General features: G+C 35.3%; 1 protein-coding gene across 1 annotated transcript in view; it reads left to right on the top strand.

The window, feature by feature from the left end:
• SATB2 (SATB homeobox 2) overlaps positions 1-25,190 on the top strand; it is a 97,946-nt gene that overhangs the window by 2,147 nt on the left and 70,609 nt on the right. Inside the window, exon 3 of the mRNA XM_053472264.1 lies at positions 20,272-20,430. Coding sequence (XP_053328239.1) covers positions 20,272-20,430 — 159 coding nt within the window. The remainder of the gene's footprint in view (positions 1-20,271; positions 20,431-25,190) is intronic.

The following is a 25,190-nucleotide window of genomic DNA, read 5'->3' as shown; positions in this document are numbered from 1 at the left end:
TTTCTTGTAGAGCTTACATTAAAACGAGTGCAAATTTTTATTCAATATAATTTTCTGCCTACAGAAATTAATATATATTTTTATATTATATATAATCAATCATACTTTTCGGTACACTTATTTTATGTGCTACACAGTGTGCTATTGACGTATATATTTTAATAATCACATGAAGACTAATCATAATTATAAAACACAAGTTTTCAACTATTTATGTTAGACATTTGCACAACACTATTCAAACATTTAGTTTTTCTAAGATTCCTAAATTTGCTGAAAATCAAAGCCTGCTTACACTAAAATATTTTTGCTACACATTTCTTTTGATAAAGTTGAATACTTTATTGTGGAATTCCCAAATATTTCATTGTTAACATTTTCTTATGTCTAATATGCAAAACACAAATTTTTGTGTTCTGGTTAATATTGCTTTTGACCGGACAAAGGAGTGTTGACAGTCTTGAAGGCTTGTCCTTAAAATAAAATGTATTATTTTATATTGCATTTAGGTTATATCTATATCTATATATATATATATCTATATCTATATATATATCTATATCTATATATAGATATATATATCTATATATAGATATAGATATATATATATATATATATAGATATATATATATATATCTATATATATATATATCTATATATATATATATATCTATATCTATATATATATATATAGATAGATATCCACACACACATCTATTCATATGTCTACATTTATGTAAATGTGTTCGAATGTAATATAAAAATAATAGATGATAGAGGCATATATAAGTAAAAAAAAGTAATTCTATTTATTTAAAAACTGTTAAAACTATTTTGAAATACATAATGTTCCCAAAATGCACCTATATTTGATGGGCTGTTTTTCAAACATACCCCTAGAAACTGACATTAAAAAGAAGAAGAAATGTGTAAATATGTCTGGTGCCAGGATACGTGATGTTTAGGCTAATACTGAAAGGAGTCAGTTCTGCCTGCCTTGCAGACGTCCTGGTGTGTGCCTTGTGGCTCTGCTAATACGAATGACCCCTTGTGCTTGCTCTGACCATTGCCCTTTAATCATTTGAAAATCATGTATTGATTCGTCTGGCCGATAGTGTTTAGTTTTCTAATTAACGTCACAAATCTGCAGACAGACCACACTTTGTGCTCCTGCGATTCTTCTGGGCTGTGCAGTGACTGGTGTCCTGCAGAGCTGACCGTATAAAGCACAGCTTGCCAAAAATATCAACACAGGACAAGTTAAGCCCGGGTGATTTTTAAAAAAAAACTTTTTAGGGCCAATAACAACGTTTACGACCCGGCTTACGAACGGGGTCCTCTTTACCTTTTTTGTTTTAGTCTGTCAAGTCCAGGTTGGCAAAAAACTGTTGGCACTATATGAATAAAAGATAATATATATATAAATCTTATTGTTCATATCCACCTTAACAGTATATATACATAGATAATGTGTGAGTGGTTGGCACTTTCACATTATGTCGCTCTGTCTATCAAGCTGTGGCTAGAAGTAGCAGGTGTTGAATACTTCTTATTGCGCTCATGGTTTCTTCTCTATTATATGTATGCATATGTGCACACATATGCATTGTGGTGCTTTTGAAATTAGTTAGGGACAGTTATGGAAATTTAGTTTATCATTCAGTATTTCACAAGAATATTACTGCAACACTTTGCTATCTGAACCTGGCTATATGCCAATAAACATTTGCACTGGTTGCAAGGTTACAATTAATTTATACTCCTTCAAAATTAAATTGAAGAATATGATGCTGTTCAAGATTTTCTTTGTCTTCAGCATAACTTTAAATCATTAACCAGCTTTTTACTAAATCCAGTTGAAGTATGTGTGCACCTGAATTTAAACCAGCACTAAAAGTTACTCAATTACTTAACTGCATATAGCTCCAAAGGTATCATATACAGTAGGAGATAATATTTTACTTATTTAAATGTAGGATGTTATAATGTAAGAATTATAACATGTTCAGTTGTTGCGGGTAAAAAAACAAACAATTATTTCTCCTTTTTTTGTTTGGAAATTTCTATTTTGATAAATCTGCATACAAAGAAGTACATGTATAATTACATGGAAGAATGATACTCTGATCTAAAGAGGTTAGGAATAGACATCTTTGACAATTTAATGTTGTTATTTGATAATTGATTTACTTGTTTGATTTCAGACCAAAAGCTTTTAGTGAAAGTAACTCAATGAATTTTAATCTAATTATCATTTGGTAACGATTATCAACAGCCACCTCCCTTTTGTGGAGTTCGATATATTTAATATTTTCTAGTTTAGCTGCAGACATTTTGTCATACATTACCCGTGCAATTTCTTTACAATTCTTAATTTAATGTATATAAGGATATTTAATCACATATTTAAAATTGCCAATTAATAATTGTGAAAAAATTCATTAACATACTACCCAGTCTGACCAAAGTTTGCAATATTTGGCTGTTAAAAATGTTTAAATTATTTTATTGAATGAAAATCCAATAGCTTTAGTCTTTAAAACATTAGTGATTATCAATAACGACAAAGTTATCCAAATATACTTTGCTCCAATCACTATAGCCTAAAAGGCAATTATTATTATTAGTCTAAAATTACGTGTTTCCATTAGTATTATATTTTAATTGCAGATTTTTTTATTATATTTTTTAATAAATTAAATGTATTGGTACTTTGTTAGATATGTTGTGCTGTATTGAACGCTTTTAAGCATCTATCACTATTCATTCTTAACAACGTAACTACTAAAACCCTGTGGAATATATATAAATATATGTATATATATATATATATATATATATATATATATATATATACAAATACTATTTTATATTGAATGTTCTAGGCATACATGAATTATGCAATGTACAATTTAATACAAAAAAATGCAACAACAATGCAAACCTCCTTAAAGGAGTATGATCTAGGACTGTTGGATTTGTCTCACCTTATACTCATGAGAAGGGACCTGTTAAATTTGGTGTGTAGCCTCTCATTTTTTTAATGACCTTAAGCAAACTGATTTGTGAAATTTCTCTCAAATTATTTATGTACATTTTTACCTAAACTAAATAATGGCATTTGTAGGTTCACATTTATTAAAAATATAACATTGGTATATAGATAAGGTTTAGACTCTAGGTTGTAAGCTTGTTTTAGCAGGGCCTTTCACATCTGTTATTTCTGTAGGTCACATTGTTGAGTTATATATTACTTGTTATGTCCTGGTTACCTATTGTGCAGCACTGTGAAATGTGATGAAGCTATATAAAACAGTAAATAATAATAATAGCCCAGTGCAGCTGCTTAACCTGTTGACTTGGTAGGACCACATCAAATAAACTCAAGGCTGCTTAGCATTATTCACCTTATGTAGGGGTCCCTAGTTAGAGACGCACTATGGTAACCCTAAATGTCGAAGGAAGGTCCAGACTACCAAAATGACAAGAAATATTTTTGAGAAAATATAACATATTAGGGATACTAGCACAATAATTATATTCTTGTGCTGTTTGTTATTCATCAGTTGAGTATTAATTTTAACTAAAAGCTTAAAAAATCAATTTGTTTAAACATTTACCATTTACATATGTAATATTTTTTTGGCTTCAGTGAGTTCTTATTTTATTCTCTGTGACATAATTTATGTAACAGCCATCCTTTTATTTCCAGGGACATGGCATTATGAGCCCAAGATTGAGGTCAAATTTGACAAATAAACTGTCAAATTGTGCTTGTTATGTTGATTTGAATAAAAAAGTAAATAGTATGATGTTTAATCTGTGGAGATCATCCTTTGATGAAGGTGATTGTTTTTATACATCCTACAGGGAAGGTGTTGCGGCAGATATGAAATTTCATCATTCTCGAAGCAGATATGCCATTAGTGGGTCAGCCTTTTCCCTGATTTCCAAAAATATGTAATGACTTTTTGCATATTACAAGAATATTTTTGGATGAAAATTAAATGTGCATTAATGGGGCCATCTGCTCAGTTTGGCATCATGCAATATTTTTGTAGTATAGTTAGGTGGGTTTTACTATTCAGGATTTACCGACTTTTTATATGGATATCACATGGGTCGTAGTTACGGGGAACAGTCTCCCAACATAAGTGATAGAAGGTAATACAGGAATAGAACTTAAACTTAAGGTAAATCTAAGACGAGAGCAAGGACTGATTACGGTCCAACTAGATGGGCCAAATGGTTATCTGCTGTCAACTTCTGTGTTTCTATGTCTCTATCTTGTCCAGTGTGATTATGTTAAACAACTAAACGCAAGCAGAGAACATAGAAATGGTGTCAGATTAGCATCTTAAACTGAAGTTTTTTCCGTAAATCCTTTTACAAATTAAATATAGATGCTCTTGAAAAAATTGCGTATATATATATATATATATATATATACGCAGTGGTTTTTATTTTTACTTCACTTGATTATATAATTCCTATTGGTAACTTTTTTTTTAAAGTTTTTGTAATCATATGGATTTCACATTTGTTAGCTTCTTTGAATTTTGTTTTAAATAAGTGTTTTCAAGTCCTGTATGTTGCTAATCAATAAGACAGAACTGTAATTAACCTTTAATGGTCGTTTGATTGCAAAACACCTATTAAGGTGTCAGCCTCCCAGTTTCTCTGCATTTTAATTTAACAAGGCAAAACAGACTCCAGTCTTGATGTAGCAAGTGTTATCTGAAGGTTTGAGTCTATTGAGACAATTTGGCAAGCCCCCTTGGACTATAGTTAAGGTTTACCACTTACAACCAAAAGCAGTAAGTGCAGTGCAAAAATATGTAGTATAATTTTTTGTAACTCCAATGAATACATTTATATTAAAACATCATATAGGTTTCTAAAAAAGAAACAGATTTCAACCCACTGTACAGAGCAGTGGAATAGGATGGTGTTATATAATTCATTTAATAATAATTTAAAGCATCCAGACTTAAGTATAAATGTGTACTAAGGGATCTAATGCATTTCTGTAATGGAAGCATAAATGCTATGTGTGTTTTTTATATCAGCGATTAGATGCTATATGCTATTTTTACTATAGTTACCACATTCTTCACCACGTTTGTACAAGGTTAAAGGTTCCCGAATAGAATTCTCTTTATTATACATAATGTGATTATTCTATGTAATTAATCTACAAAGTCCTGTCAAAAAGTTCATTTGCAAGGATCTGTCACCAAAAAGTATCTAGTTGGAATTAATTGATTACTTGCCAATGGATCCGACCATGTGGCAATTAGACAAATTTAAAATGTACAAATCGTAGAACTATTCAACAGGCCTTACTTCTGAAGTATTTGAAATAATATTTGGTGGTTGCAGATTGAATTTCTATACTCTACGAGCTGTTTGCCAATGTTACTTAAATATAAATAGTAAAAATGTACGGTGTTCAAATGTCGGAATGTGCAATATCAGTTAATGATGTCTATGTATACTGTTTTCATGTATGTCTATCATGTGTTATAGACAAAATATTTTTTTGTATCTGTCCCAGATAGTGTATTGTTAATTTGGATTTCATTCATAGCTGGAACATTTATTTTAAAGTAAAAATAACATTCTACAAAATGTCTTATTAAAAAGGATACTAAATATTAGCCATAGGAAAAATAACACATTAATAATAATAATAGTTTATTCACATATTATTCGTTTATTATTTTTCTTATTTCATGTAACTGATCAGCATATTTGAAGAGTACTGAAAGTGTTAAGTTGTCCTAATACCCAGGCAGTATTTAATAAAATCAAAAGTGCTTTGGTGTTGACAGTTTTATATCCCTACTGGGTAATATTCACTTACTCAAATTGGCAAGGTCTTTCAGTCAGTAATTTAGTCTGTAAGAATTCAGTATTAAGACAAATGATTGATGACATGGAAATGCTTATTTATGAAATTGTTGATAAGAATTTATAAATCCACAGAGAGTAATCGTTTTTTTTCTCAAAACGTATTGTAAATAATAATACAGTATTATGAGCTGCACTTGAGACAATACAAACTTTCTTTGTTAAAGACAGCTTAACCATGTGGCTGTCCAAATATTATGTTGTTTGCCATAAGAAAGAAAGAAAGAAAGAAAGAAAGAAAGAAAGAAAGAAAGGGCTGTTTATATACACTGCTGTTGATTGTTAATGTGTTAAGCAATTTGGGTTGTTAAAAGCATTTCATAGAAACATTTTGCAGATTCGACAAATGTTACCCTTTCATGTACAAAATATTGGGTACATTTAAACCATAACATTTCTAAAACAATTTCACCAACCTTTATATGGCATTTTACACTTTATCTTTTATTTTTACTAGTGTTCCAACATTCTTGATACAAGAAAAAATTGTTGAATTCTTAGTTTCAACAACACAAACATAACACTTAAACACTGCGTAGTAGTACAGTGCCTTTCCTCTATCAATCTAGTGAAAATGATTGTTCAAAAATATTTTGGTGCTCAATGATTTTCTTGTCCATACCTTAAAGTATAATACTAATTCAACATATAGAACCACTTAATATCATTATCACTACTTTAGAACACTATCAGTGAAAGAAATACATGCTGGCATTAGTGATTAACAAAGAATAATGAAATTATTTAGTCTATGAATTATAATTGTTCATGTTTTTTTTTTTTCACAAAACCAACCACTGTCAAATATACTAGACCAGATATATGATTTTAGTGAGTTAACATAATGTTTATCCAAAAATAACTTACAAACAGTTTTTAGCATCTAAATTGAAAATAGTACATTGTAATTTCAGTTAGCATGTCATGAAGATATATGGTAAATTGAGTCCCCTGAGAATACAAAGGGTTAAAGAACCAAATAAACCAAAAAAATAGTTCACCTCTGTTTAATGTATCCTTGTATATGTGTGTGGAAGAGGATCTTAAATGTATATGCGTGTGTGTAATTATATATATATATATATATATATATATATATATATATATATATATATATATATATATAGTGAATAAACTGTAATATATACTTATAGTCAACACTATTGGCACCCTTAAATATTTTGGGATAATGGGATTTCTAAAGATATTCAACAAAAAGAGGCAATTTTAACTCATGCAGGGATTTCACAGAAGAAAGAGAATATGACCTAGGTAGCATTGAAAACACCCTTCCTTAATATTTGGTTGCACAACCCTTGGGAATCATGGCAGCCTCTAAACATTTCTTGTAGCTGTCTGTACGTTTCTTGCACCTGTCTTCTGGCAGTTTCTTCTACTCTTTAATTGCAGTATTCCTTTTCTCAGTTTTTTTCAAGAAGTTTTCCAATGCCTTGAGATCAGTACTCGATGAACAGTCTAAAACAGTATTTTTTTCCTTCAACTGTTATTTTATGCTATTGGATGTTTTCTTTGGGTTATTGCTGGAAGACCTATGATCTTTGACCCATGGCTAGTTTTCTGACACGGGGTAGCACATTTCACTGTAAAATGCCTTGCTAATCCAATGATTTCACAATTCCTTTAATGCATTCAAGGCTTCCAATATCTGAGACAGCAAAGAAGCCCCACAACATAACAGATCCTCTATCATATTTAACTGTATGTATGGTGTTCTTTTTCTTATAAGTTTCATTTTGTTGCCTATAAACATATGGCTACTCTCCAGGTCAGCTTTAACTTACCTGGTGTTAGTTTACACCAACCTTCGAGGACATCTCTGATCAATTTCCTGGGGGGTTTTTAACAGTTCCATGAGCAGCAAATATCTTAATAACATTGTAAACTGTTTAAATAGGGATGTCAAGGTCCTTGGATATGGTATTGTACCCTTTAGAATGTTTACGTTTGGTTATGACATTTCTGATGCTCTCATATTGGTCCCTTGTCTTCACTTTTATGAAAAGGGAACAAGGAATAAAAGTGGACATTATAAGCATTAACTCCATCATTGATTGGTTAATTCAAGCCACTGGCATTTTATCACAGGTGATTCTAATTTCACAACAATGACATTCTATTTCATCGTTTCGAACTGATTTGAATTCTTCAAAAGGGTGCCAATAGTTGTGCCATGGCAATGTTGCCATTTTTTTTACTTTTTGCCTTACTTCACTTTTTAATTATTGTTTTATCATGTGCTGTTCTTTATCAACCATGAGTATATATGACCATAGATGGTTCACTACATTTTTCTTACAAATAAATTACATTATGTACAAAATATTTGTAATATGCCAATAATGATGACCAGTGACTGTAACTGTAACTCACATATTTTGGACCTGTGTTTAATCCAGAGCAGGCCAATATTCAAATAGGGGTGCACAACTGATACTGTTCTACCACATTAAGTTGGCAAGTATTCAGTTATTCACAGGCATTTTAAAGATACCCTTTCTCGCATTAACCTATAATTTAATAGTGATGTAATAGGCTGATTGAAGTCTGGTTCAGACATTTGGCAAACCTGTTATGTTCAATAAAGTTGAGTGAGAAATTGACATTGAAATAATTCTGATTACCTTTCAGAGGAATGTCATCTTCATATATCACAAAATTATCAAAATATAGACAATGTATTTTTTTATTGATAAAGTCATTTACATTAAGGTAATATATACATATTTTAGTCAGACTAACTAAATATAAAGTGAATATGCAAGATGATAAATACTTTCATTTTTGTACGTTTTGAATTTCAGTTATTGAATATTTGCGACTATTATTACATGTTTTAAAATCAGCTTTCTGTAACACTATTACATTAAGGAGAGAACACAAGTTTAATAACATTAAAATTAATATACAATAGTAAAATTAACATGGACAAGTGTAAGACATATTGTGTAGAAGGGATCCAATATGAACCAGCAAAAACTTACATTTAAGGATTGTTGTGTCAGGAAGAGACATTGTAGTGCACTGAAGTAAGATACACATGGACAAGATTGTTTAAGCATAATATAGCAAATCTTACGTTGGTAGGAATTGTACAGACTATATAAATATTATTTGCCACATTTGTGGTTGATAGAAAGTACATCATAGCTTGGAGGAAAGACCCTTTGGAGCATTGGTTTATTATAATATCCAGTTATTAGCCTAAAGATGTTACTTTTTAATTGGTGACCTGGAGGCAGAAGATAGGCTAAATGTAAGCCATACTTAGATGTAATGTCCACCTCTGTCCATACCCTTGGCAGTTTATGCCACTTTCTGCTCCTGACTAGCCCATTGTCTGCATGCATAACTGAGGTGTAAATCTGGGCCTGTATCCAAATATGAAGGGGGCAGTTAAGCATGTCATACAGCCTCATAAACAGCACTTTAACGCATAGTTACTATTAACGTGTAATTCATTGGTATTGAGGAAAATAGACTGGGTCAGCCAGGAGTAAAGACATTCTTAAATTCTACAGGAATTGTGTCTTAGGAAATTGGTAGAGAAGCCAACAAGGAAGGAGTCTGTGCTAGATTTAGTATCTAAAAATTAAGACTTAATTTTGGATGTTACTATAGCGGAGTGCTTGGGCTTCGGTGATCATTAATCAGTGTGATTTTTCTAAAATGGAAAGGTCAAGTTATCATTCAGTATTCAGTATAAAGTTAATAAACATTGCTAAAACCTTTTTTAGATGAATAAGTAAAAGAAGAAAATATAAACAAGAAACAATTAAACTTACTACAAATAAAGGGAGTTATGTAAATGAGTATAACAATCTAGCCAACTGCTTAAACAAATACTTAAAGTAAGGTAAAGATAAGGGACCCTGGTTAGCAAGTATAAATAGGGAAACATGTATCACCTACATAGCTGGCGCTCTAGGGTTTTAAAAAAGAAAAAACAGCACAATACTTTTGTTAACTTGTACTCTGACACTAGTAATAAAACACATTGTTGGAAGATCCCCTTTAAAATTCAACATGGACGTGAGGAATAGAGACAAAATTATATTTAGTTTACTAATTTTGTAGAAATAATTGTTATGAGATTATATGCAATTTTTACCATTAGAACTAGACTTTACGGTTTGGTTCATAAACATCAAACCATAAGTGATTGATGTTCTACATGTTATAGTTTAGAACACTCAACATACATATGAAGTTGCATATACAGATGAAAAAAAAACTTTAGAAAATCAGTGGGCAGGGGCGTACCTAGAGTATTTGGCACCCGGGGCGGATCCTGTAAGTGGCACCCCCCCCCCAAATGTAAGGACATCTACAAAATTATGTTGGCAAGAATATTTGTTGCACCAATTTGTAAACTGTATGTCAACTGTAAACAACAAGAAATCTGAAAAAATAAATTAATAACTTATAAGTAAAATAAACACGTTTAAATAACATTTACTGAACATATAATAGTGCTTTCTTTAATAACCCTCCAAAAAAAACAGCGTCCACATTGCCCACATAGAACCTGACCAGCACCCAAATTACACACACATAGGACGTCAGCATTGTTCCCTAACAGCCGAGTGTACGCCATCTTTGTCCCATAAACACGCTACCTGTGCCATCTTTGTCCCATAAACACCTTGCCTGTGCCATTTTTGTCCCATAAACACCCTGCTTATACCATCTTTGCCTTTTTGACAAATCAACTATACACCTATGATTAACACAAACACTTTTACAGTCACTCACTAATTCACTTTCATTCACACAATTCATTCACACAATCATTTATTCTTTCACACAAATTATTTACACATATTCATTGATGCATTCTCACAAATTCATTAATTCTCTCACTCATTCACACAATTCATCCACACATTAATCCATTCATTTTCTCTCATTCTGACTCTTTATTTCAATATTCTTGCTACCCTCCTTTCTCCCTATCTACCCATTCTCACCCCCTTCTGCCCTATCTAGCCCTTTTCACTCCCTTCTCCCTATCTACCCCCTATCCCCCCCGTCTCACTCCCTTCTCCCTATCTACCCCCCCCCCAACTATCTACCCTCTCCCCCCTTTGAAGTTCACTTACCTTTCAGGAGTCCTGCGGTGGGGGTGTAAGGCCTCTGTCTCCCAGCTCTGCCACTGTATGGAACAGCATGGTAAGTGTGGATTAGTAAGTGTGGATTGGTAAATGTGTGAGAGTGATGGGAGTTATGATGTACTTTAGAGCATAATTATATAATGAAAAAGACATTGGAAATGGTACAGCATAACACCCATCACTCTCACACATTTACCAATCCAAACTTACCATTCCAGATGCCACACATACCAATCCACACATACCAATCCACAGATTCCACACATACCAATCCACACTTACAATCCACATTTACCAATCCACACATTCCACACATACCAATCCACATTTACCAATCCACAGATTTCACATTTACCAATCCACACATACCAATCCACAGATTCCACACATACCAATCCACACTTACCAATCCACATTTACCAATCCACACATTCCAATCCACACATACCAATCCACATTTACCAATCCACAGATTTCACATTTACCAATCCACACATACCAATCCACACATACCAATCCAGATTCCACACATACCAATCCACATTTACCAATCCACAGATTTCACATTTACCAATCCACATTTACCAATCCACACATACCAATCCACACATACCAATCCACAGATTCCACACATACCAATCCACACTTACCAATCCACAGATTCCACACATACCAATCCACATTTACCAATCCACAGATTTCACACATACCAATCCACTCTCACTGTCACTCTAACTGAATGATTTCCTACCTTTCCTCTTTTCTTCTTACAGCAGTCAGCTCCTTTTCTTTCTCTTCGCTCCTCTTCTTCTGTCTTCTTCCTGGTTCAGAGGGCACGGACGGCGGTGGGCGCGGCTTCAGTGTTGCCGCGCAGCAGCAGTTGCCGCGCAGATCGCGAGGGAGCGGTATCGGAGGTCTTTAACAGACCTCCGGCTCCCTTGAGTGATTTTAAGCCGGTTCCACCGGCTTAAAATCACTCAAGGGAGTCGGAGGTCTGTTAAAGACCTCCGATACCGCTCCCTTGCGAGCCTGCTCCTCCAGCGGCGGACATTACTGTCCGTCTCTGGAGGGGTGCCGGCAAGTTGGCACCCCCCTGATGAGCGGCACCCGGTGCGGACCGCCCCCCCCGCCCCCCGCTAGGTACGCTACTGTCAGTGGGTACCCTGAATCGTCACTACCAGTTCTTATAATTGCATATTATTTATGTAGGGTTATTCCTTCTCTTTTTATAAGCTATTTGATTATGAGTTGTGTTAGCCTTCGCAGGATAGTAATGAATTTTTGACTTATATATACTTCACTGAGATAAGTTGGTACAAGCCATAGTTGGTTTAAATAAATGAAGCTAATCATTCTAAAAACTGTAGGCGGCAGTTTGGGTTTTAAAAAAACATTTTAATATTATCATTAAAAATTGCCTTTGTTAATTATTTTTACCATCTCCTTTTGTAGCAGCGCTAAAGAATCTGCTGGTGCTGTATAAGTTAAACAAATGTAATGTAAACTGGAAGGCCATACTAACTGTTTCTAGCACCACTAAGTACATAAAGTAGATTGTTTTTCCTCTGCATTAAAACATTTGCAATGTCTCCATTGCAATAGGCCTGAAATGTACTACAATGTACGTCATTAGCTATTTGTACAAATGTGTGATAATATGAAGTGTTATTTTTTAAAATTGAATGCATGCACTTACTTGTCATTTACTACCAGTAAACGCTTTAATAATGAATAAAATAAAATGAGAAAAAAAACATTTTGATACAAAGAAAGGTATTCTTTATTAACCCTTTCGCTGCTAATGACGTAGTGTTTACATCCTCACAAGTGGGCTTCAGGTGCTAAGGACGTAACCACTACGTCCTCAGCAGTGACTTACCTCAGTGGAGGTCACAGGCATCGCCAGGGCTTTGTCCTCCAGCAATGACATCATTGCGCAAAGACGTGATGACGTCATCTAGCAACTTTATTAACAACTGACAATTGTCAGTTAAAGAGGTATGGGGGGATGCTGCCTCTATCTCAGGCATCTAAGCAGCTACAGACCCCCAACATATACCGTTGGAAGGGTAATTGCCTCACCTTTCCAACGGTATAAGGCTTGTAAAATAAAAATAAAAATATTAAGTTAAAATTGTAAAAATGTTACCACAGTGATCATATAGCTATAAAAAGTCACATTCCCTTTTTAAATTTTAATCCCATGATCCCTTTGGTCATGGGGGTTACATTTAGCCAATGGTAGAGGGAGGCAATTTTTGAAACACAGGTTTTGATATTATAGTTTAGAAAAATAAAATTAAAAAAACTAGTTTTTATTGAGTTGGAAGTGAAAAAATACACCTTTTTTCCTCATTTTTGGCTTTATTTTGCAAACCTTATGAGACATATACCTATAAAAATGGTATATTTGGAATCTTCTGGGTGTGCTGAAAAAAACAATATATGGTTTGTATAGTTTATTCCCATGAAATTTACTTCTAAACGCGTTTAAACCTGAGCTGCAGCAAAATGCTAAAAATTGCCTTAGCACCAGGGTGGAAAATGGCTTAGCAGCGAAGGGGTTAAACAAGTAAATTTAAGGGAAAAAAGCTTATTCAAAGAGAAATTCAACTTGCTGATTTCACTTTCCGTTATGCCATTCATTCTACAGTGAGGTTTTTATTTATTCATTTTTTGTTAAAAGAACATAGAATTGCATATACAAATCTATTTTATTAGTAAGTAAAAAATAATTCAGTATTGTGTGTTTATGAATTGTATAGCTACATGAAGAGTATAGAGATAGACAGAGGAGAAATACATTAAAAGATACCTTTGTGGACTAAGGCGAGAAAAAGACCTTTTGGTGTACTGTGCAAAAGTTTTAGGCTGGTATGAAAAACTATGTAAAGTATGAATGCTTTCAAAAATAGACATAGGAACTCGGCAGGTAGGTTGTTCGAAACATCTTGTAAAACTTGGTAGCCTGTTATTATACTGTTAAGCTCATGGCTCTATAGGGGCCAATCCATCGCTTTAATGACTAACTTTTTCTTTATGCTGACGATAGCTCTTAAATACTTTTAGCTAAATGCTTGGGGTCTGTGTTATGCTGCAAAATAAATTTGGGACCAGCCAGATGCCTCCTTGATGGCATTGCATGATTATTGAGAAGACCTACAATCCTGACCAAATCCCCTATGCCATCTGCAGAAATGCAGCCCCAAACTTGCAAGGAACCTCCACTATGCTTAACTGCAAACACCTTTTCTTGTCCCACTCTCTGGCAAACAAACTGCCTTCTGCTACAGCCAAATATTTAAAATTTTGACTCACCAGTCCAGAGCACCTGCTGACATTTTTCTGCACCCCAGTTCCTGTGTTTTCATGAGTAGTTGATTTGCTTGATTTGCTTCCATGTTAGAGGTATGGCTTCCATGAAGAACACTTCTGACCACACTTATCTGGACAGTAGATGGGTGTACCAGGCCCCACCGTTTTGTGCAATGTTAAGCTGATGGCACTAGTGAACATTTTCCCCTTTGCAAAAGGAAGTAAGCATGGTGTGTCTTTCATCTTCTGCAAGTTTCCACTGTGTCTACGGTCCTCAATATTGCCAATTCTTTGTGCTTCTTCAAAAGAACATGGACAGAACAACTGAAAACCCCTGTCTGCATTAATTTTGACATTAAAAAGTCTTCAACAACCTCAACTTGTTAGTGAGCTTGGCTGTTCCTCACCCAGTTTTATGCCTTCTATAAAGCTGTTTCTCTTTCAGTTAATTATTGTGTTTCAATAATTAAACACAAATTCAAATTAAATTGATGATCATTAGCGCCTGACCTATAACTATATGCCTACAAAATCCATGACTTTGTGCAAATGTGATGAATTGATGCTGTTTTAAAAACGAGTGGTCACACACACACCAAATATTGATTTGATTTAAAGTTTTATTGTGTTCACTCACTTTGCATGTTGTTAAATGATAAAAATAATCTTGTAACATGTCTATTTTTGAAAACATTCTTACTTTATTTTTTCACACTTTCCTAAAACTTCTGCACAGTACTATGCATAGAGATATGTATATATACTGTATTTGGTTGAAAATGTTCTGAAAAATACCCCTTACATTCCAGGAAGTCTTATAATCAGACCTCAAATAGCACTGCAGGGGACCTGGATCCTCCTCTATGGCAGCCGGTGAACGTCTGCGAGATGTGCGCAGACAACCTCCGCTGCTGCCGGCACTTCCTCTGAGGCTTCTATGACGGGGCGCTGGCATGACATGACGTTCTGGTGCACCATCATAGATGCCCCTGCGGAAGTGCTGGCAGTAGCGGAGGTTGTCTGCCCCAATCCCGCAGACGTTCACCAGCTGCCAGAGAGGAGGATCCCCTGCAGCGTTGCAGGGGACCTGGATCCTCCTCTCTGGCATGTAGATAATGCATGCGGAATGCACACAGACAACCTCAGCTGCTGTTAGCACTTTCACCGGGGCTTCTATGACAGAGCACCGACGTCACATGACCTTCCGGTGCTCAGTTATAAAGCCCCCGGCGGAAGTACCAGCCAGCAGCAGTGGAGGTTGTCTGCTGGCTGCCCCACTAGACACCAGGTAATCTGAAGCACAGAGGACAAGTCTAGGGATGCACTGGTAAGTCGGGAGGGGCGGGGAGTGGCATATGGGGGGGTATAAGGGATTTCTGGAGGCAGAGTGGCTTATAGGGGGGTTAAAGGCATATCAGGGAGGCTGAGTGGCATATAGGGGGGTATAAGGCATTTCTGGGGGGCAGATGTGCATAACTGCGGGCAACTAAAAGGAAATAGAAACAAAAAATGATAGTTTTTATTAAATATGAAAAAAATAGTTTACGTGTGAATTGATATTTATTAGTAAAGGCTTTTTCTTTTTTCCTAAATATATATTCAAATTTTAGAGGGTTGTCTTATAATCAGGGTCGTCTTATAACTAAGCAAATACAGTGTGTATATATATATATATATATATATATATATATATATATATATACATATATATATATATAAAGCACTAGTAACCAGCAGTTTCCATACAAAGCTAAAAGAACAAAAGATGGTCAGCACTCCAGGTCTTTAAATTAACAATTTCTCTTTTTTCAAAGTCAAGTCGACATGTATGTCCTGAGGAAAGTCAGCAATGACTGAAACGTCGACTTGACTTTGAATAAAGAGAAATTGTTAATTTAAAGACCTGGAGTGCTGACCATCTTTTGAAAGTGCTTTGTATGGAAACTGCTGGTTACTAGCACCAGGCTTGGGAAATGTGGAATGGTGTGCAATGGACTTTGTGAGTAAATATATATATATATATATATATATATATATATATATATATATATATATATATATATATATATATAAAACTGCTGTTTTAGTTTTTTATTGCTTTCACACACTATGATATAAATAAGAGGATACATTGCCAAGAATGTCACAATTGAACTGACCCTCCTACCATATACCGTATATAATGTTTTTGCTTTATCTCTTAACGGTAATCAATTAAACATGTATTCCTCTAAATGCTACCAAGTGAGTTAAAATTGACCTGCTCTGGAGCACAAATGCTTTGTATTTCTTTTTGCTGCATTGCAGTTTCATTCATACCTAAATAATAATGAGATAGATAATTCAATGTGCATCTTGTTTAAGTTACTAAAGATATATATTATATTTAAAAAAAAAACACAAATCCCTGCCCAATGTAATTTATCTCTTATTTCTTTGTGATAGGCTGCCGTAATCTGTTAAACCTCTCATAGTATAGTATATTCCATATTGCTACCATCATTTGTGCATTTTTTCCATAGCAGATATATATTTCTTCTCAAAGAATATGGTTACTTTTAAATTAATCTAAACATTTCAATCTATTCAATTTAATTTTGTTATAGTTTTAAGGCTCCTATGGCTAGTTTGTCAAACAAGTGCATTTCTTGTTGAAATAAAAACAAAATACAACAAGCCTAATCATATACACATATAAGGGATGTGCCATAATCTAATTTATAAAAATTTGGTATTAGCCTAACTATTATTCCTAACAACAAGCTACATTGATTTGCCATTTCATTCTATGAAACTCTGGATTTGCAAATCTGTAGCAGTAAATTCAACATTGTTTTTGTTTACTCGTTTTACCCCTTTGTAGCTCTGAGTGTGTCTTTTCTATTGAAGCTATCACCCTACAGTACAATTAGTATGTATATGTATAATTTTATTTTTTTTTTATTATTATTTTCTTGCTCGATTATAAGACGACCCTCTAGGAAAAAAGTTTTACTAGTAAATGTTAATTCTTGTAAACTATGTAAACTTTTTTTAAAATAAAAGCTATGATTGAGAATTATTTTTTTTTGTTTTTATTTCCTTTTATTTTCCAACCTGCCCCCAAGTTATGCTTGCCGCTCTGCCCCAGAAATGCCTTATACCCCCTATATGCCACTGTGCCCCATGATATGCCTTTTAACGCTCTAAATGCCACTGTGCCCCATTATATGCCTTTTAACCCTCTGTATGCCACTGTGCCCCATGATATGCTTTTTGACCCCCTATGTGCCACTCTGCCTCCAGAAATGCCTTATAACTCTAGATGCCACTCTGGCATTTAGGGGATTAAAAGGCACACAGCGGTGTGGGGAACTCTCTTACAGCCGGGGAAGGTCTGCGCGATGGACATAGACAACCCCCACTGCTAACCACACCTCCTTCTGGCTGCAGCGGAAGTTGCCTACGCGAATCACTTAGACGTCTACCCGCTGCCCCGACTACACACCAGGGAGCAGAGGTTACCAGACAGGAGGATCCAGGTCCCCAGCAGCGCTGCGGGTGATCTGGATCTTAGTCTCATAGTCAGACCTCTATTTGAGGTCTGATTATAAGACGAGGCCTTGTCTTATAATAGAGCAAATAGGGTATTTAGTGCCAATTGAAGTACTTTACAGTTTATGTTACAAAAGTGAGAGGTTTAGTGCAGTTTTGACTGGGGTACAATAGGTACAGTAGATACATTAGGAAAGTAGGAAAGTAGGTCAATGCCAAACAGAATGTATTCGCTAAGTAAAGTCTAAGCTTACAAACATTTGCAATAACTGTGTTAAAGCCGTATTGTACTCTGAGCCTTATTTTTATAGAAAGGTCTAGATAGTTGGCACTACTACATTTTGCCAGTAAAAAGAGATGAACCAATGTGCTGGGCACAAAATAATAGTAAACATCTGTGGCTAAAGATGGAGACCACACACTGCTGCACAGAATAGTCATTGTTTAGAATCCCTTTCTTGTTAATAAGCCCATGGAATGTTGCTGGCAGTTCCCCAAGGTTATTTTTCAAAGACAGATAAAGAGGACATATATTGTTGCTTATTGTTTGGTACACATATATGTATTCTGTCATATCATAGCTACATAATACTTCAGTAAAAGTATCAACTTTACCAAATTTGCTTTCTCTTTTTACGGCTAACAAGGTACAACTCATTCATGGTAATTATTTACCGATAAATGGAATTTTAGATCTTTACATAGCTTCCTGCTGTCGCCTTAGAGGTGCATCATACATGTTAGATCATTACAGTTCAGGGGTTATATTAAAGAAAATTATTTAATGTTAAACTGATGGACAGGAAAGAAATAGGTTCATTGCGAATGAAGTACACGTTTATGTGAGAGTTAAGGTAATGTCCACATGAACACAGGTGAAGCCAATCAGATAGTTGTAGTAATATGTATCAGTCATTGGTCAAACTCTTTATAAGTAATTATAATAGCATTGTGGATCTTTTGACCAAATACCTTGGTCATCATGTATGTCAAATATAAATAATGTCCAATAGACATTTATTGTTGATAAACTAATTAGTGCAATAATAAATTATACATTAAAACAAACTGCATCAAGTAGTTAACTTAGCCATCAAAGGAGCCAGCTACAAACTGCAATTCACTTTGGCAGAATAGTTGTTCTTCTTTTCAGTTAATGATTTTCCTAGTGATGAACTTCTAATGTCTGGATACAAAGATGATTTATTTCTTAAAGTCTGAGACATACAGGAGACACATTAATAAGATCCAGACACCCTAACGCAAAATCCTCCGGTTCTTTACTATGTTTTAAAAAAAGATTGTGTAGCTTACATGAAAAAATAATGAGAGGCTGTTCCACTTATCTACCACATCTAAGCCCCTACAGTATAGCTTGACAAAATTTACCCAAATCATGGAGTGCACTTAGTTCACCTGTAAAACGTTGTTGGTTTGAAACCTAATGATAGAAAACTGTTGAAAATGTTCTGGACTCCCAGGAGGGAAAGGGTTAAAGGGAACGTCCCATTGAAAATACAATGTAATGTAAATTAGCTTTGACAATAGCATTTTTTAAATCCAAATGTGCTTCAATAAATGTCCTTTTTTCACCACAAGATAATGCAGCATGCATGCATGCAAATAACTAATACACAACCACAAAAAAATCAACACAATACTTTTGAAAATGTATTGTTAATCTGGTCATAAAAAAATAGCGGAAGCTCCTCTTTAAACCACTCAGACTTTTCTCTGTTGGCACGTATATTATTACAGGAGTCTCAATACTCTTGCTTGAAACTAGGTTTATCTTTCTTAAGTACTTGATTAGTTACTGTTAGCTACAGGAATGTAAAAAGTAGGTGACACTTTCTTAGGATATAACACTGAAGGGGATAGTGTGTAGCAAGTTCTGTGTAGACTTTTAAGAGTTTCAGAACCCTGTTAAACCTACCAGTTTCTCACTTAGCTGTCTTACACTGGTCATACCTGGAATATACTTCAGCCCCAGAGTCCCCTTTCTAGGCTACAAACTAAAACATTCTGAACTTCATCCCATTAAAACCACAATTCTTTTGTGTTGCAATCATATTCTTGGTGGGCTTTTTTATAAGGTGTATAACTTTCAAAGAAGTTTGATTGATTTTTTTTAAACATACTTTAATGAACCTGTCATTGAAAAATTACAAGATGTAATTTTGTAGAGGGTAGCCAATTGTCTAGCACACGTATGGGTGAAAGATTATGCTTAATCTTAAATCATCCGTAACCTTCCATGCTTCTTTGTGAGGTTATTTCATCAAGCAGACATAATAGTTGATAATTTTCAACATTTCTGGTTTTATACAATTTTCTTAGTTTTTTTACCTCTCGTTTTATTTTAAAATGGATTTAGGGTTGATGCTCCCTGTCTTTTGCGTGGTGGAACAGATGGACAGTCGGGAAGAACATGCAGAGTTTGTGCTGGTTCGGAGGGATGTTCTGTTTAATCAGTTGGTTGAGACAGCACTTCTGGCTTTGGGATATTCTCACTCTTCTGCTGCACAGTCACAAGGTAAGAATATGCAGATTTTCTTTGTTTCTAAAATGCAGAGATATTTATAAAGATAGTAAATTATAGTAATCTGGTGATTTGAGCATTAAAAAAATTGCATTCAGACTTTACAGACTTGTTCACATGTAGGAACAAAAGCATTTTCACTAAGGCTTTCTCCAGCAACAACAGTACTTACCCAAACTATATATTTTCGGTTTTTTTCAGGAGAAGAATGAACTTTTCCTATATATATTATATTTGTTTCTGTATTTTTACTATATACTGTATATATGTACTGTGTATATATATAGATATATACATTTAATACACATTTCAATTTGCCCGGATGCTATTATATATAGTATTTAAAAAATAAAAAAGTTGACAAAAAACAGAAAAGAACACAGCTAATATAAATGTCTCATACATCTGGAGTTTGCATCTATGTTTTTCCAAATTCACTATATAGTTATGTTAGACAGAAATAAATATATTTCCTATTTTGAAATTAAAATGTGTAAATACATTATTTTTTCTAGCTGTCATACACACTTACATAAATATCAGAATGTCACAAAGCCACATTAAAATTCTTGGTAAAGCTTCCCCCCGTAGCCACACCTTGTCACAAGGTAGAATATATGCGTTCCAAACATATGAAATGCAGAAGCAAATTTTCAAGTTCTACTACATTATTGTTTTTCTTTATTTTTCTTGTTTGGCTACATTACTGGAATGTAAAGCTAATATATATATATATATATATATATATATATATATATATATATATATATATATATATATATTAGCCCTCATGCAAGTTGTATATTGACTTTTTCACATAATAAATCATGTCCTCAATTTCTTCTATTTGCAAGTGACACAAAGTTTATGCCTTTGTACATTTGGGAGCAGCCTTCATTTGGTTGCAGAACTTTTTCCCCATTGCATAGAAAAAATGCCTCTCAACCACGATTAAACAACATGTCCGATCAATGTGAATAATGGTTTTTCAGATGTCCCTCTGGGTCGTACTTTTTACCTCTTAAAGTGATTCTTCCAAAGCCTTTGACCTGTAGATGAAACGTACCAATTTGAAATGACTTAAACCTTAGGGCTAGGTTTTTACTAAGTCGGTTAATTTTTGTGTAAGGTAATATTTTCCTTTGCATTGTGTCATATGAATATGATTAGCAGCTCTGAATAAGCGTGAGTCACGCATCGTTCTTCCAATGGGGCCTTTGTCCTCTTCAATTACACATGGAAGTTAATCTAATTGTATTTATAGTTCATCTTCTCATTGCTTTGCTGCTTAATCTAATATAGGAATAACATCTTTATGTTGCAATGCTTGGAGGCAGAGTTTTATGGTGGCTTGGTACTGAATGAGAGAAAATATGCAATGAAAAAGCAAATGTATTCAGTCATCATGTCTTTGTAAGGAAACCCTTCATTGAAATGAGCAAAGTGTGACAAGTTGAGAGGAATGAAGTGCACTTAAGCACATTGAAATTTTATCAGTTGCTTTATCCCAAATTAGGATAAAAGCTTATGGCTCATCTGGATACAAGGAAGACTATATCAACAACAGCCCTGTTTAGGCATCAGCACTAAAACTCTGTACTTGTGGCACCAATATGGCTTCTGACACAGTACGTAACATACTATAGTCATAGTGGAAGTGTCTGCAATCAAAAGAAACAGAAAAAGGGAAACTCCAGCAGGAAAAAAATCTTTGCACATTAGATATTTTGTTGTGTACTAAACTGCAGGTTTGAGAAAAAACATGGTTGGTAATTTATTTAATTGTATTTCATAGAGCATATTTGTGTGGCATACTTGGCTAGCACTGTCTGCTTGTAAACCACACTGTGCTGATTTGTTCACAGTGTATGCATTTAGCTTAGTCTTTTTTTATCATAAACATCCTTTAGGTAAATAGTGGCAGTAATGGAAAAAAAAATGCAGGCACTCTACTGTTAATCAAGAGAGCTCTATAAAATGTAATTAATATTTCCACTGATTTTATATATATATATATATATATATTTTTATTTATTTTTTTTTATTTTTTTTATAGTAATGCCTTTGAACTTTAGTGACTTGATTATATGGGAAAATGACTTGGTTATAAGGGAAAATATATTAGTACTTCCAGAGAAAATGCTAACAGGGTCTAGGCCTTTGCATGGTATTAGCAGAGACCCCTCTTGTGATGATTACATTTTTTGTCATCTGGGAATCCTATCACTTTTTATGCTATTTGTGTGTGATATTTTGCATGCTCTTGCCAAAGGTTTTAATAAAAGGCTCTTTAATGTTGAGCACCCTACTGTAGTACAGTATGGTATAGTATATAGAGATGACATCTTGCTTGATTTGGTAGTTAAATGCTTTCTTTGTCCACGTACTAAAAGTATGTGGACATCCCTTCTAAGTATTGAGTTTAGGTGTTTTAGTCATACCCATAGCTAACAGTTATTAAATCAAGCACATACAGTTCCTTGCAAAAGTATTTACCCCCTTTCTTGGCTTTTTACCTATTTTGTTGCATTACAATCTGGAATTAAAATTGATTTTTATTAAGATTTCTTGTAGTAGACATACACAAAATAGTCCAAACTGGTGAAGTGAAATAAAGAAAATAACTTTTTTAAAACAAATTCTAAGAGATAAAAATAAGGAAAAGTGGTGCGTGGGTATGTATTCACCCGCTTTGCTATGGAGCCACTGTCCAAGATACGGTGCAACCAGTTACCTTCAGAAGTCACATAGTTACAGTGGCGGAACTACCGGGGTCGCAGGGGTCGCGACTGCGACCGGGCCCCGGTGGCAGGGGGGCCCAAGCCAAGGGGCCGCCCGAAATCGGGCAGGGGCGTCCAACATGCGGCCCGCGGGCCAAATGCGGCCCGGGAGACCTCGAGGTGCGGCCCGCATAAGATCGGCAGCCAGGGCAACCGATCTTACGCGAGCCGCACCTCAAGCCCTGCTACTTACTTGTGGGAGGGTCTTCTGGACTGCACAGAGGAAGCGGAGTTCACGTGACATCCTACTTCCTCTGTGCTTTAGCAGAGAAGGCAGAGGGAGGCCACACCCCCTGCTGAAGTCTGTGAGCGGCATCAAGGAGCTGCAGTGCAGGTAAGGGGGTGGGGAGGGTGTTTGAATGAGTGTGTGTGATTGAGGGAATGAATCTGTGAATGAATGATTATATGAATAAATGAGTGTGTGTGTGATAGCATGAATGTGTAAGTGCTGGAACCTAGGCATGATGGGACTGTGATTGCTGTTAGCAATCACACTCCTATCATGCCAAGTCAGCCAGTACATGCTGAAACCTGGCTAGCTGCCCCCCTTGTGTAGTGATGCTGCCAGCAGTATGGGGTCTGCACTTACAGCCACCCTGTACCAGCATGTACTGGCTGACTTGGCATGAAAGGAGTGTGATTGCTAACAGCAATCTCAGTCCCATAATGCCTAGGTTCCAGCATTTACTGGATGGATGTGTAAGTGCTGGAACCTAGGCATGATGGGACTGTGATTGCTGTTAGCAATCACACTCCTATCATGCCAAGTCAGCCAGTACATGCTGAAACCTGGCTAGCTGCCCCCCTTGTGTATTGAGGCTGCCAGCAGTATGGGGTCTGCACATCACTTACAGCCACCCTGTACCAGCGTGTATTGGCTGACTTGGCATGATAGGAGTGTGATTGCTAACAGCAATCACAGTCCCATCATGCCTAGGTTCCAGCATTTACTGGATGGATGTGTAAGTGCTGGAACCTAGGCATGATGGGACTGTGACTACTGTTAGCAATCACACTCCTATCATGCCAAGTCAGCCAGTACATGCTGAAACCTAGCTAGCTGCCCCCCTTGTGTAGTGATGCTGCCAGCAGTATGGGGTCTGCACATCACTTACAGCCACCCTGTACCAGCATGTACTGGCTGACTTGGCATGATAGGAGTGTGATTGCTAACAGCGAGCACAGTCCCATCATGCCTAGGTACCAGCATTTACTGGTTGCCTGGGTATGATAGGAGTGTGATTGCTGTTAGCAATCACACTCCTATCATGCCAAGTCATATTGCTAATTTTGTCCAATTGTGTGTTACCTACTTTTATTAAAAATGTGAGTTTTTATTATTATTTTTAAAGGTGGGGGTCATTTTCGGTTTTGGCTAAGTGAACCCTGAATGTTTTGGTCCAGAATTTTCATTTTAGTTCATCCCTAGAATAAATCTAGGGAATCCTGAATTTGTAGTCGCAAAACTTTCTAGGCCCAGAAATCAGTGAGAGGAAGAGTAAAGGTTTTGTGTCATTTTACTTTATTTTAATCTGCATATTTTATTAAAGGCCATATTTTTTGTCACAGTGAAAAATGAGTGCGGCCCGCGCACGTATACAATTCTGATGAAGTGGCCCACTGCAGAAAAAACTTGGACACCCCTGGATTATGCCCTTTGTACATGCGCCCCTTTTTCTTTGATTTTTTTACAGATATTGTTGAATTTGTTGAAAAAAAATTGTTGGGTAAAAATCATGGTTTTTTTTGGGGGGGGGGTGAGGGGGGGGGCCCTTAACAGATTCTCGCACCCGGGCCCTGAGGCGTCTAGTTACGCCCCTGCATAGTTAGTTAAATAAAGTCCACCCTTGGACAATAACCCTAAGCATACTGCTAGCATACCCTAGCATACTGTTAAAGCAACACTTGACTGGTTTAAGGGGAAACATTTAAATGTCTTGGAATGGCCTAGTCAAAGCCCAGTGGCTAGATGTG

This window comes from Spea bombifrons, chromosome 7, assembly GCF_027358695.1.
Source record: "Spea bombifrons isolate aSpeBom1 chromosome 7, aSpeBom1.2.pri, whole genome shotgun sequence".
Classification (NCBI taxonomy): Eukaryota; Metazoa; Chordata; class Amphibia; order Anura; family Pelobatidae; genus Spea; species Spea bombifrons.
The sequence above is the reverse complement of the archived record's forward strand: the minus strand, read 5'-3'. Positions and strand labels throughout refer to the sequence as shown.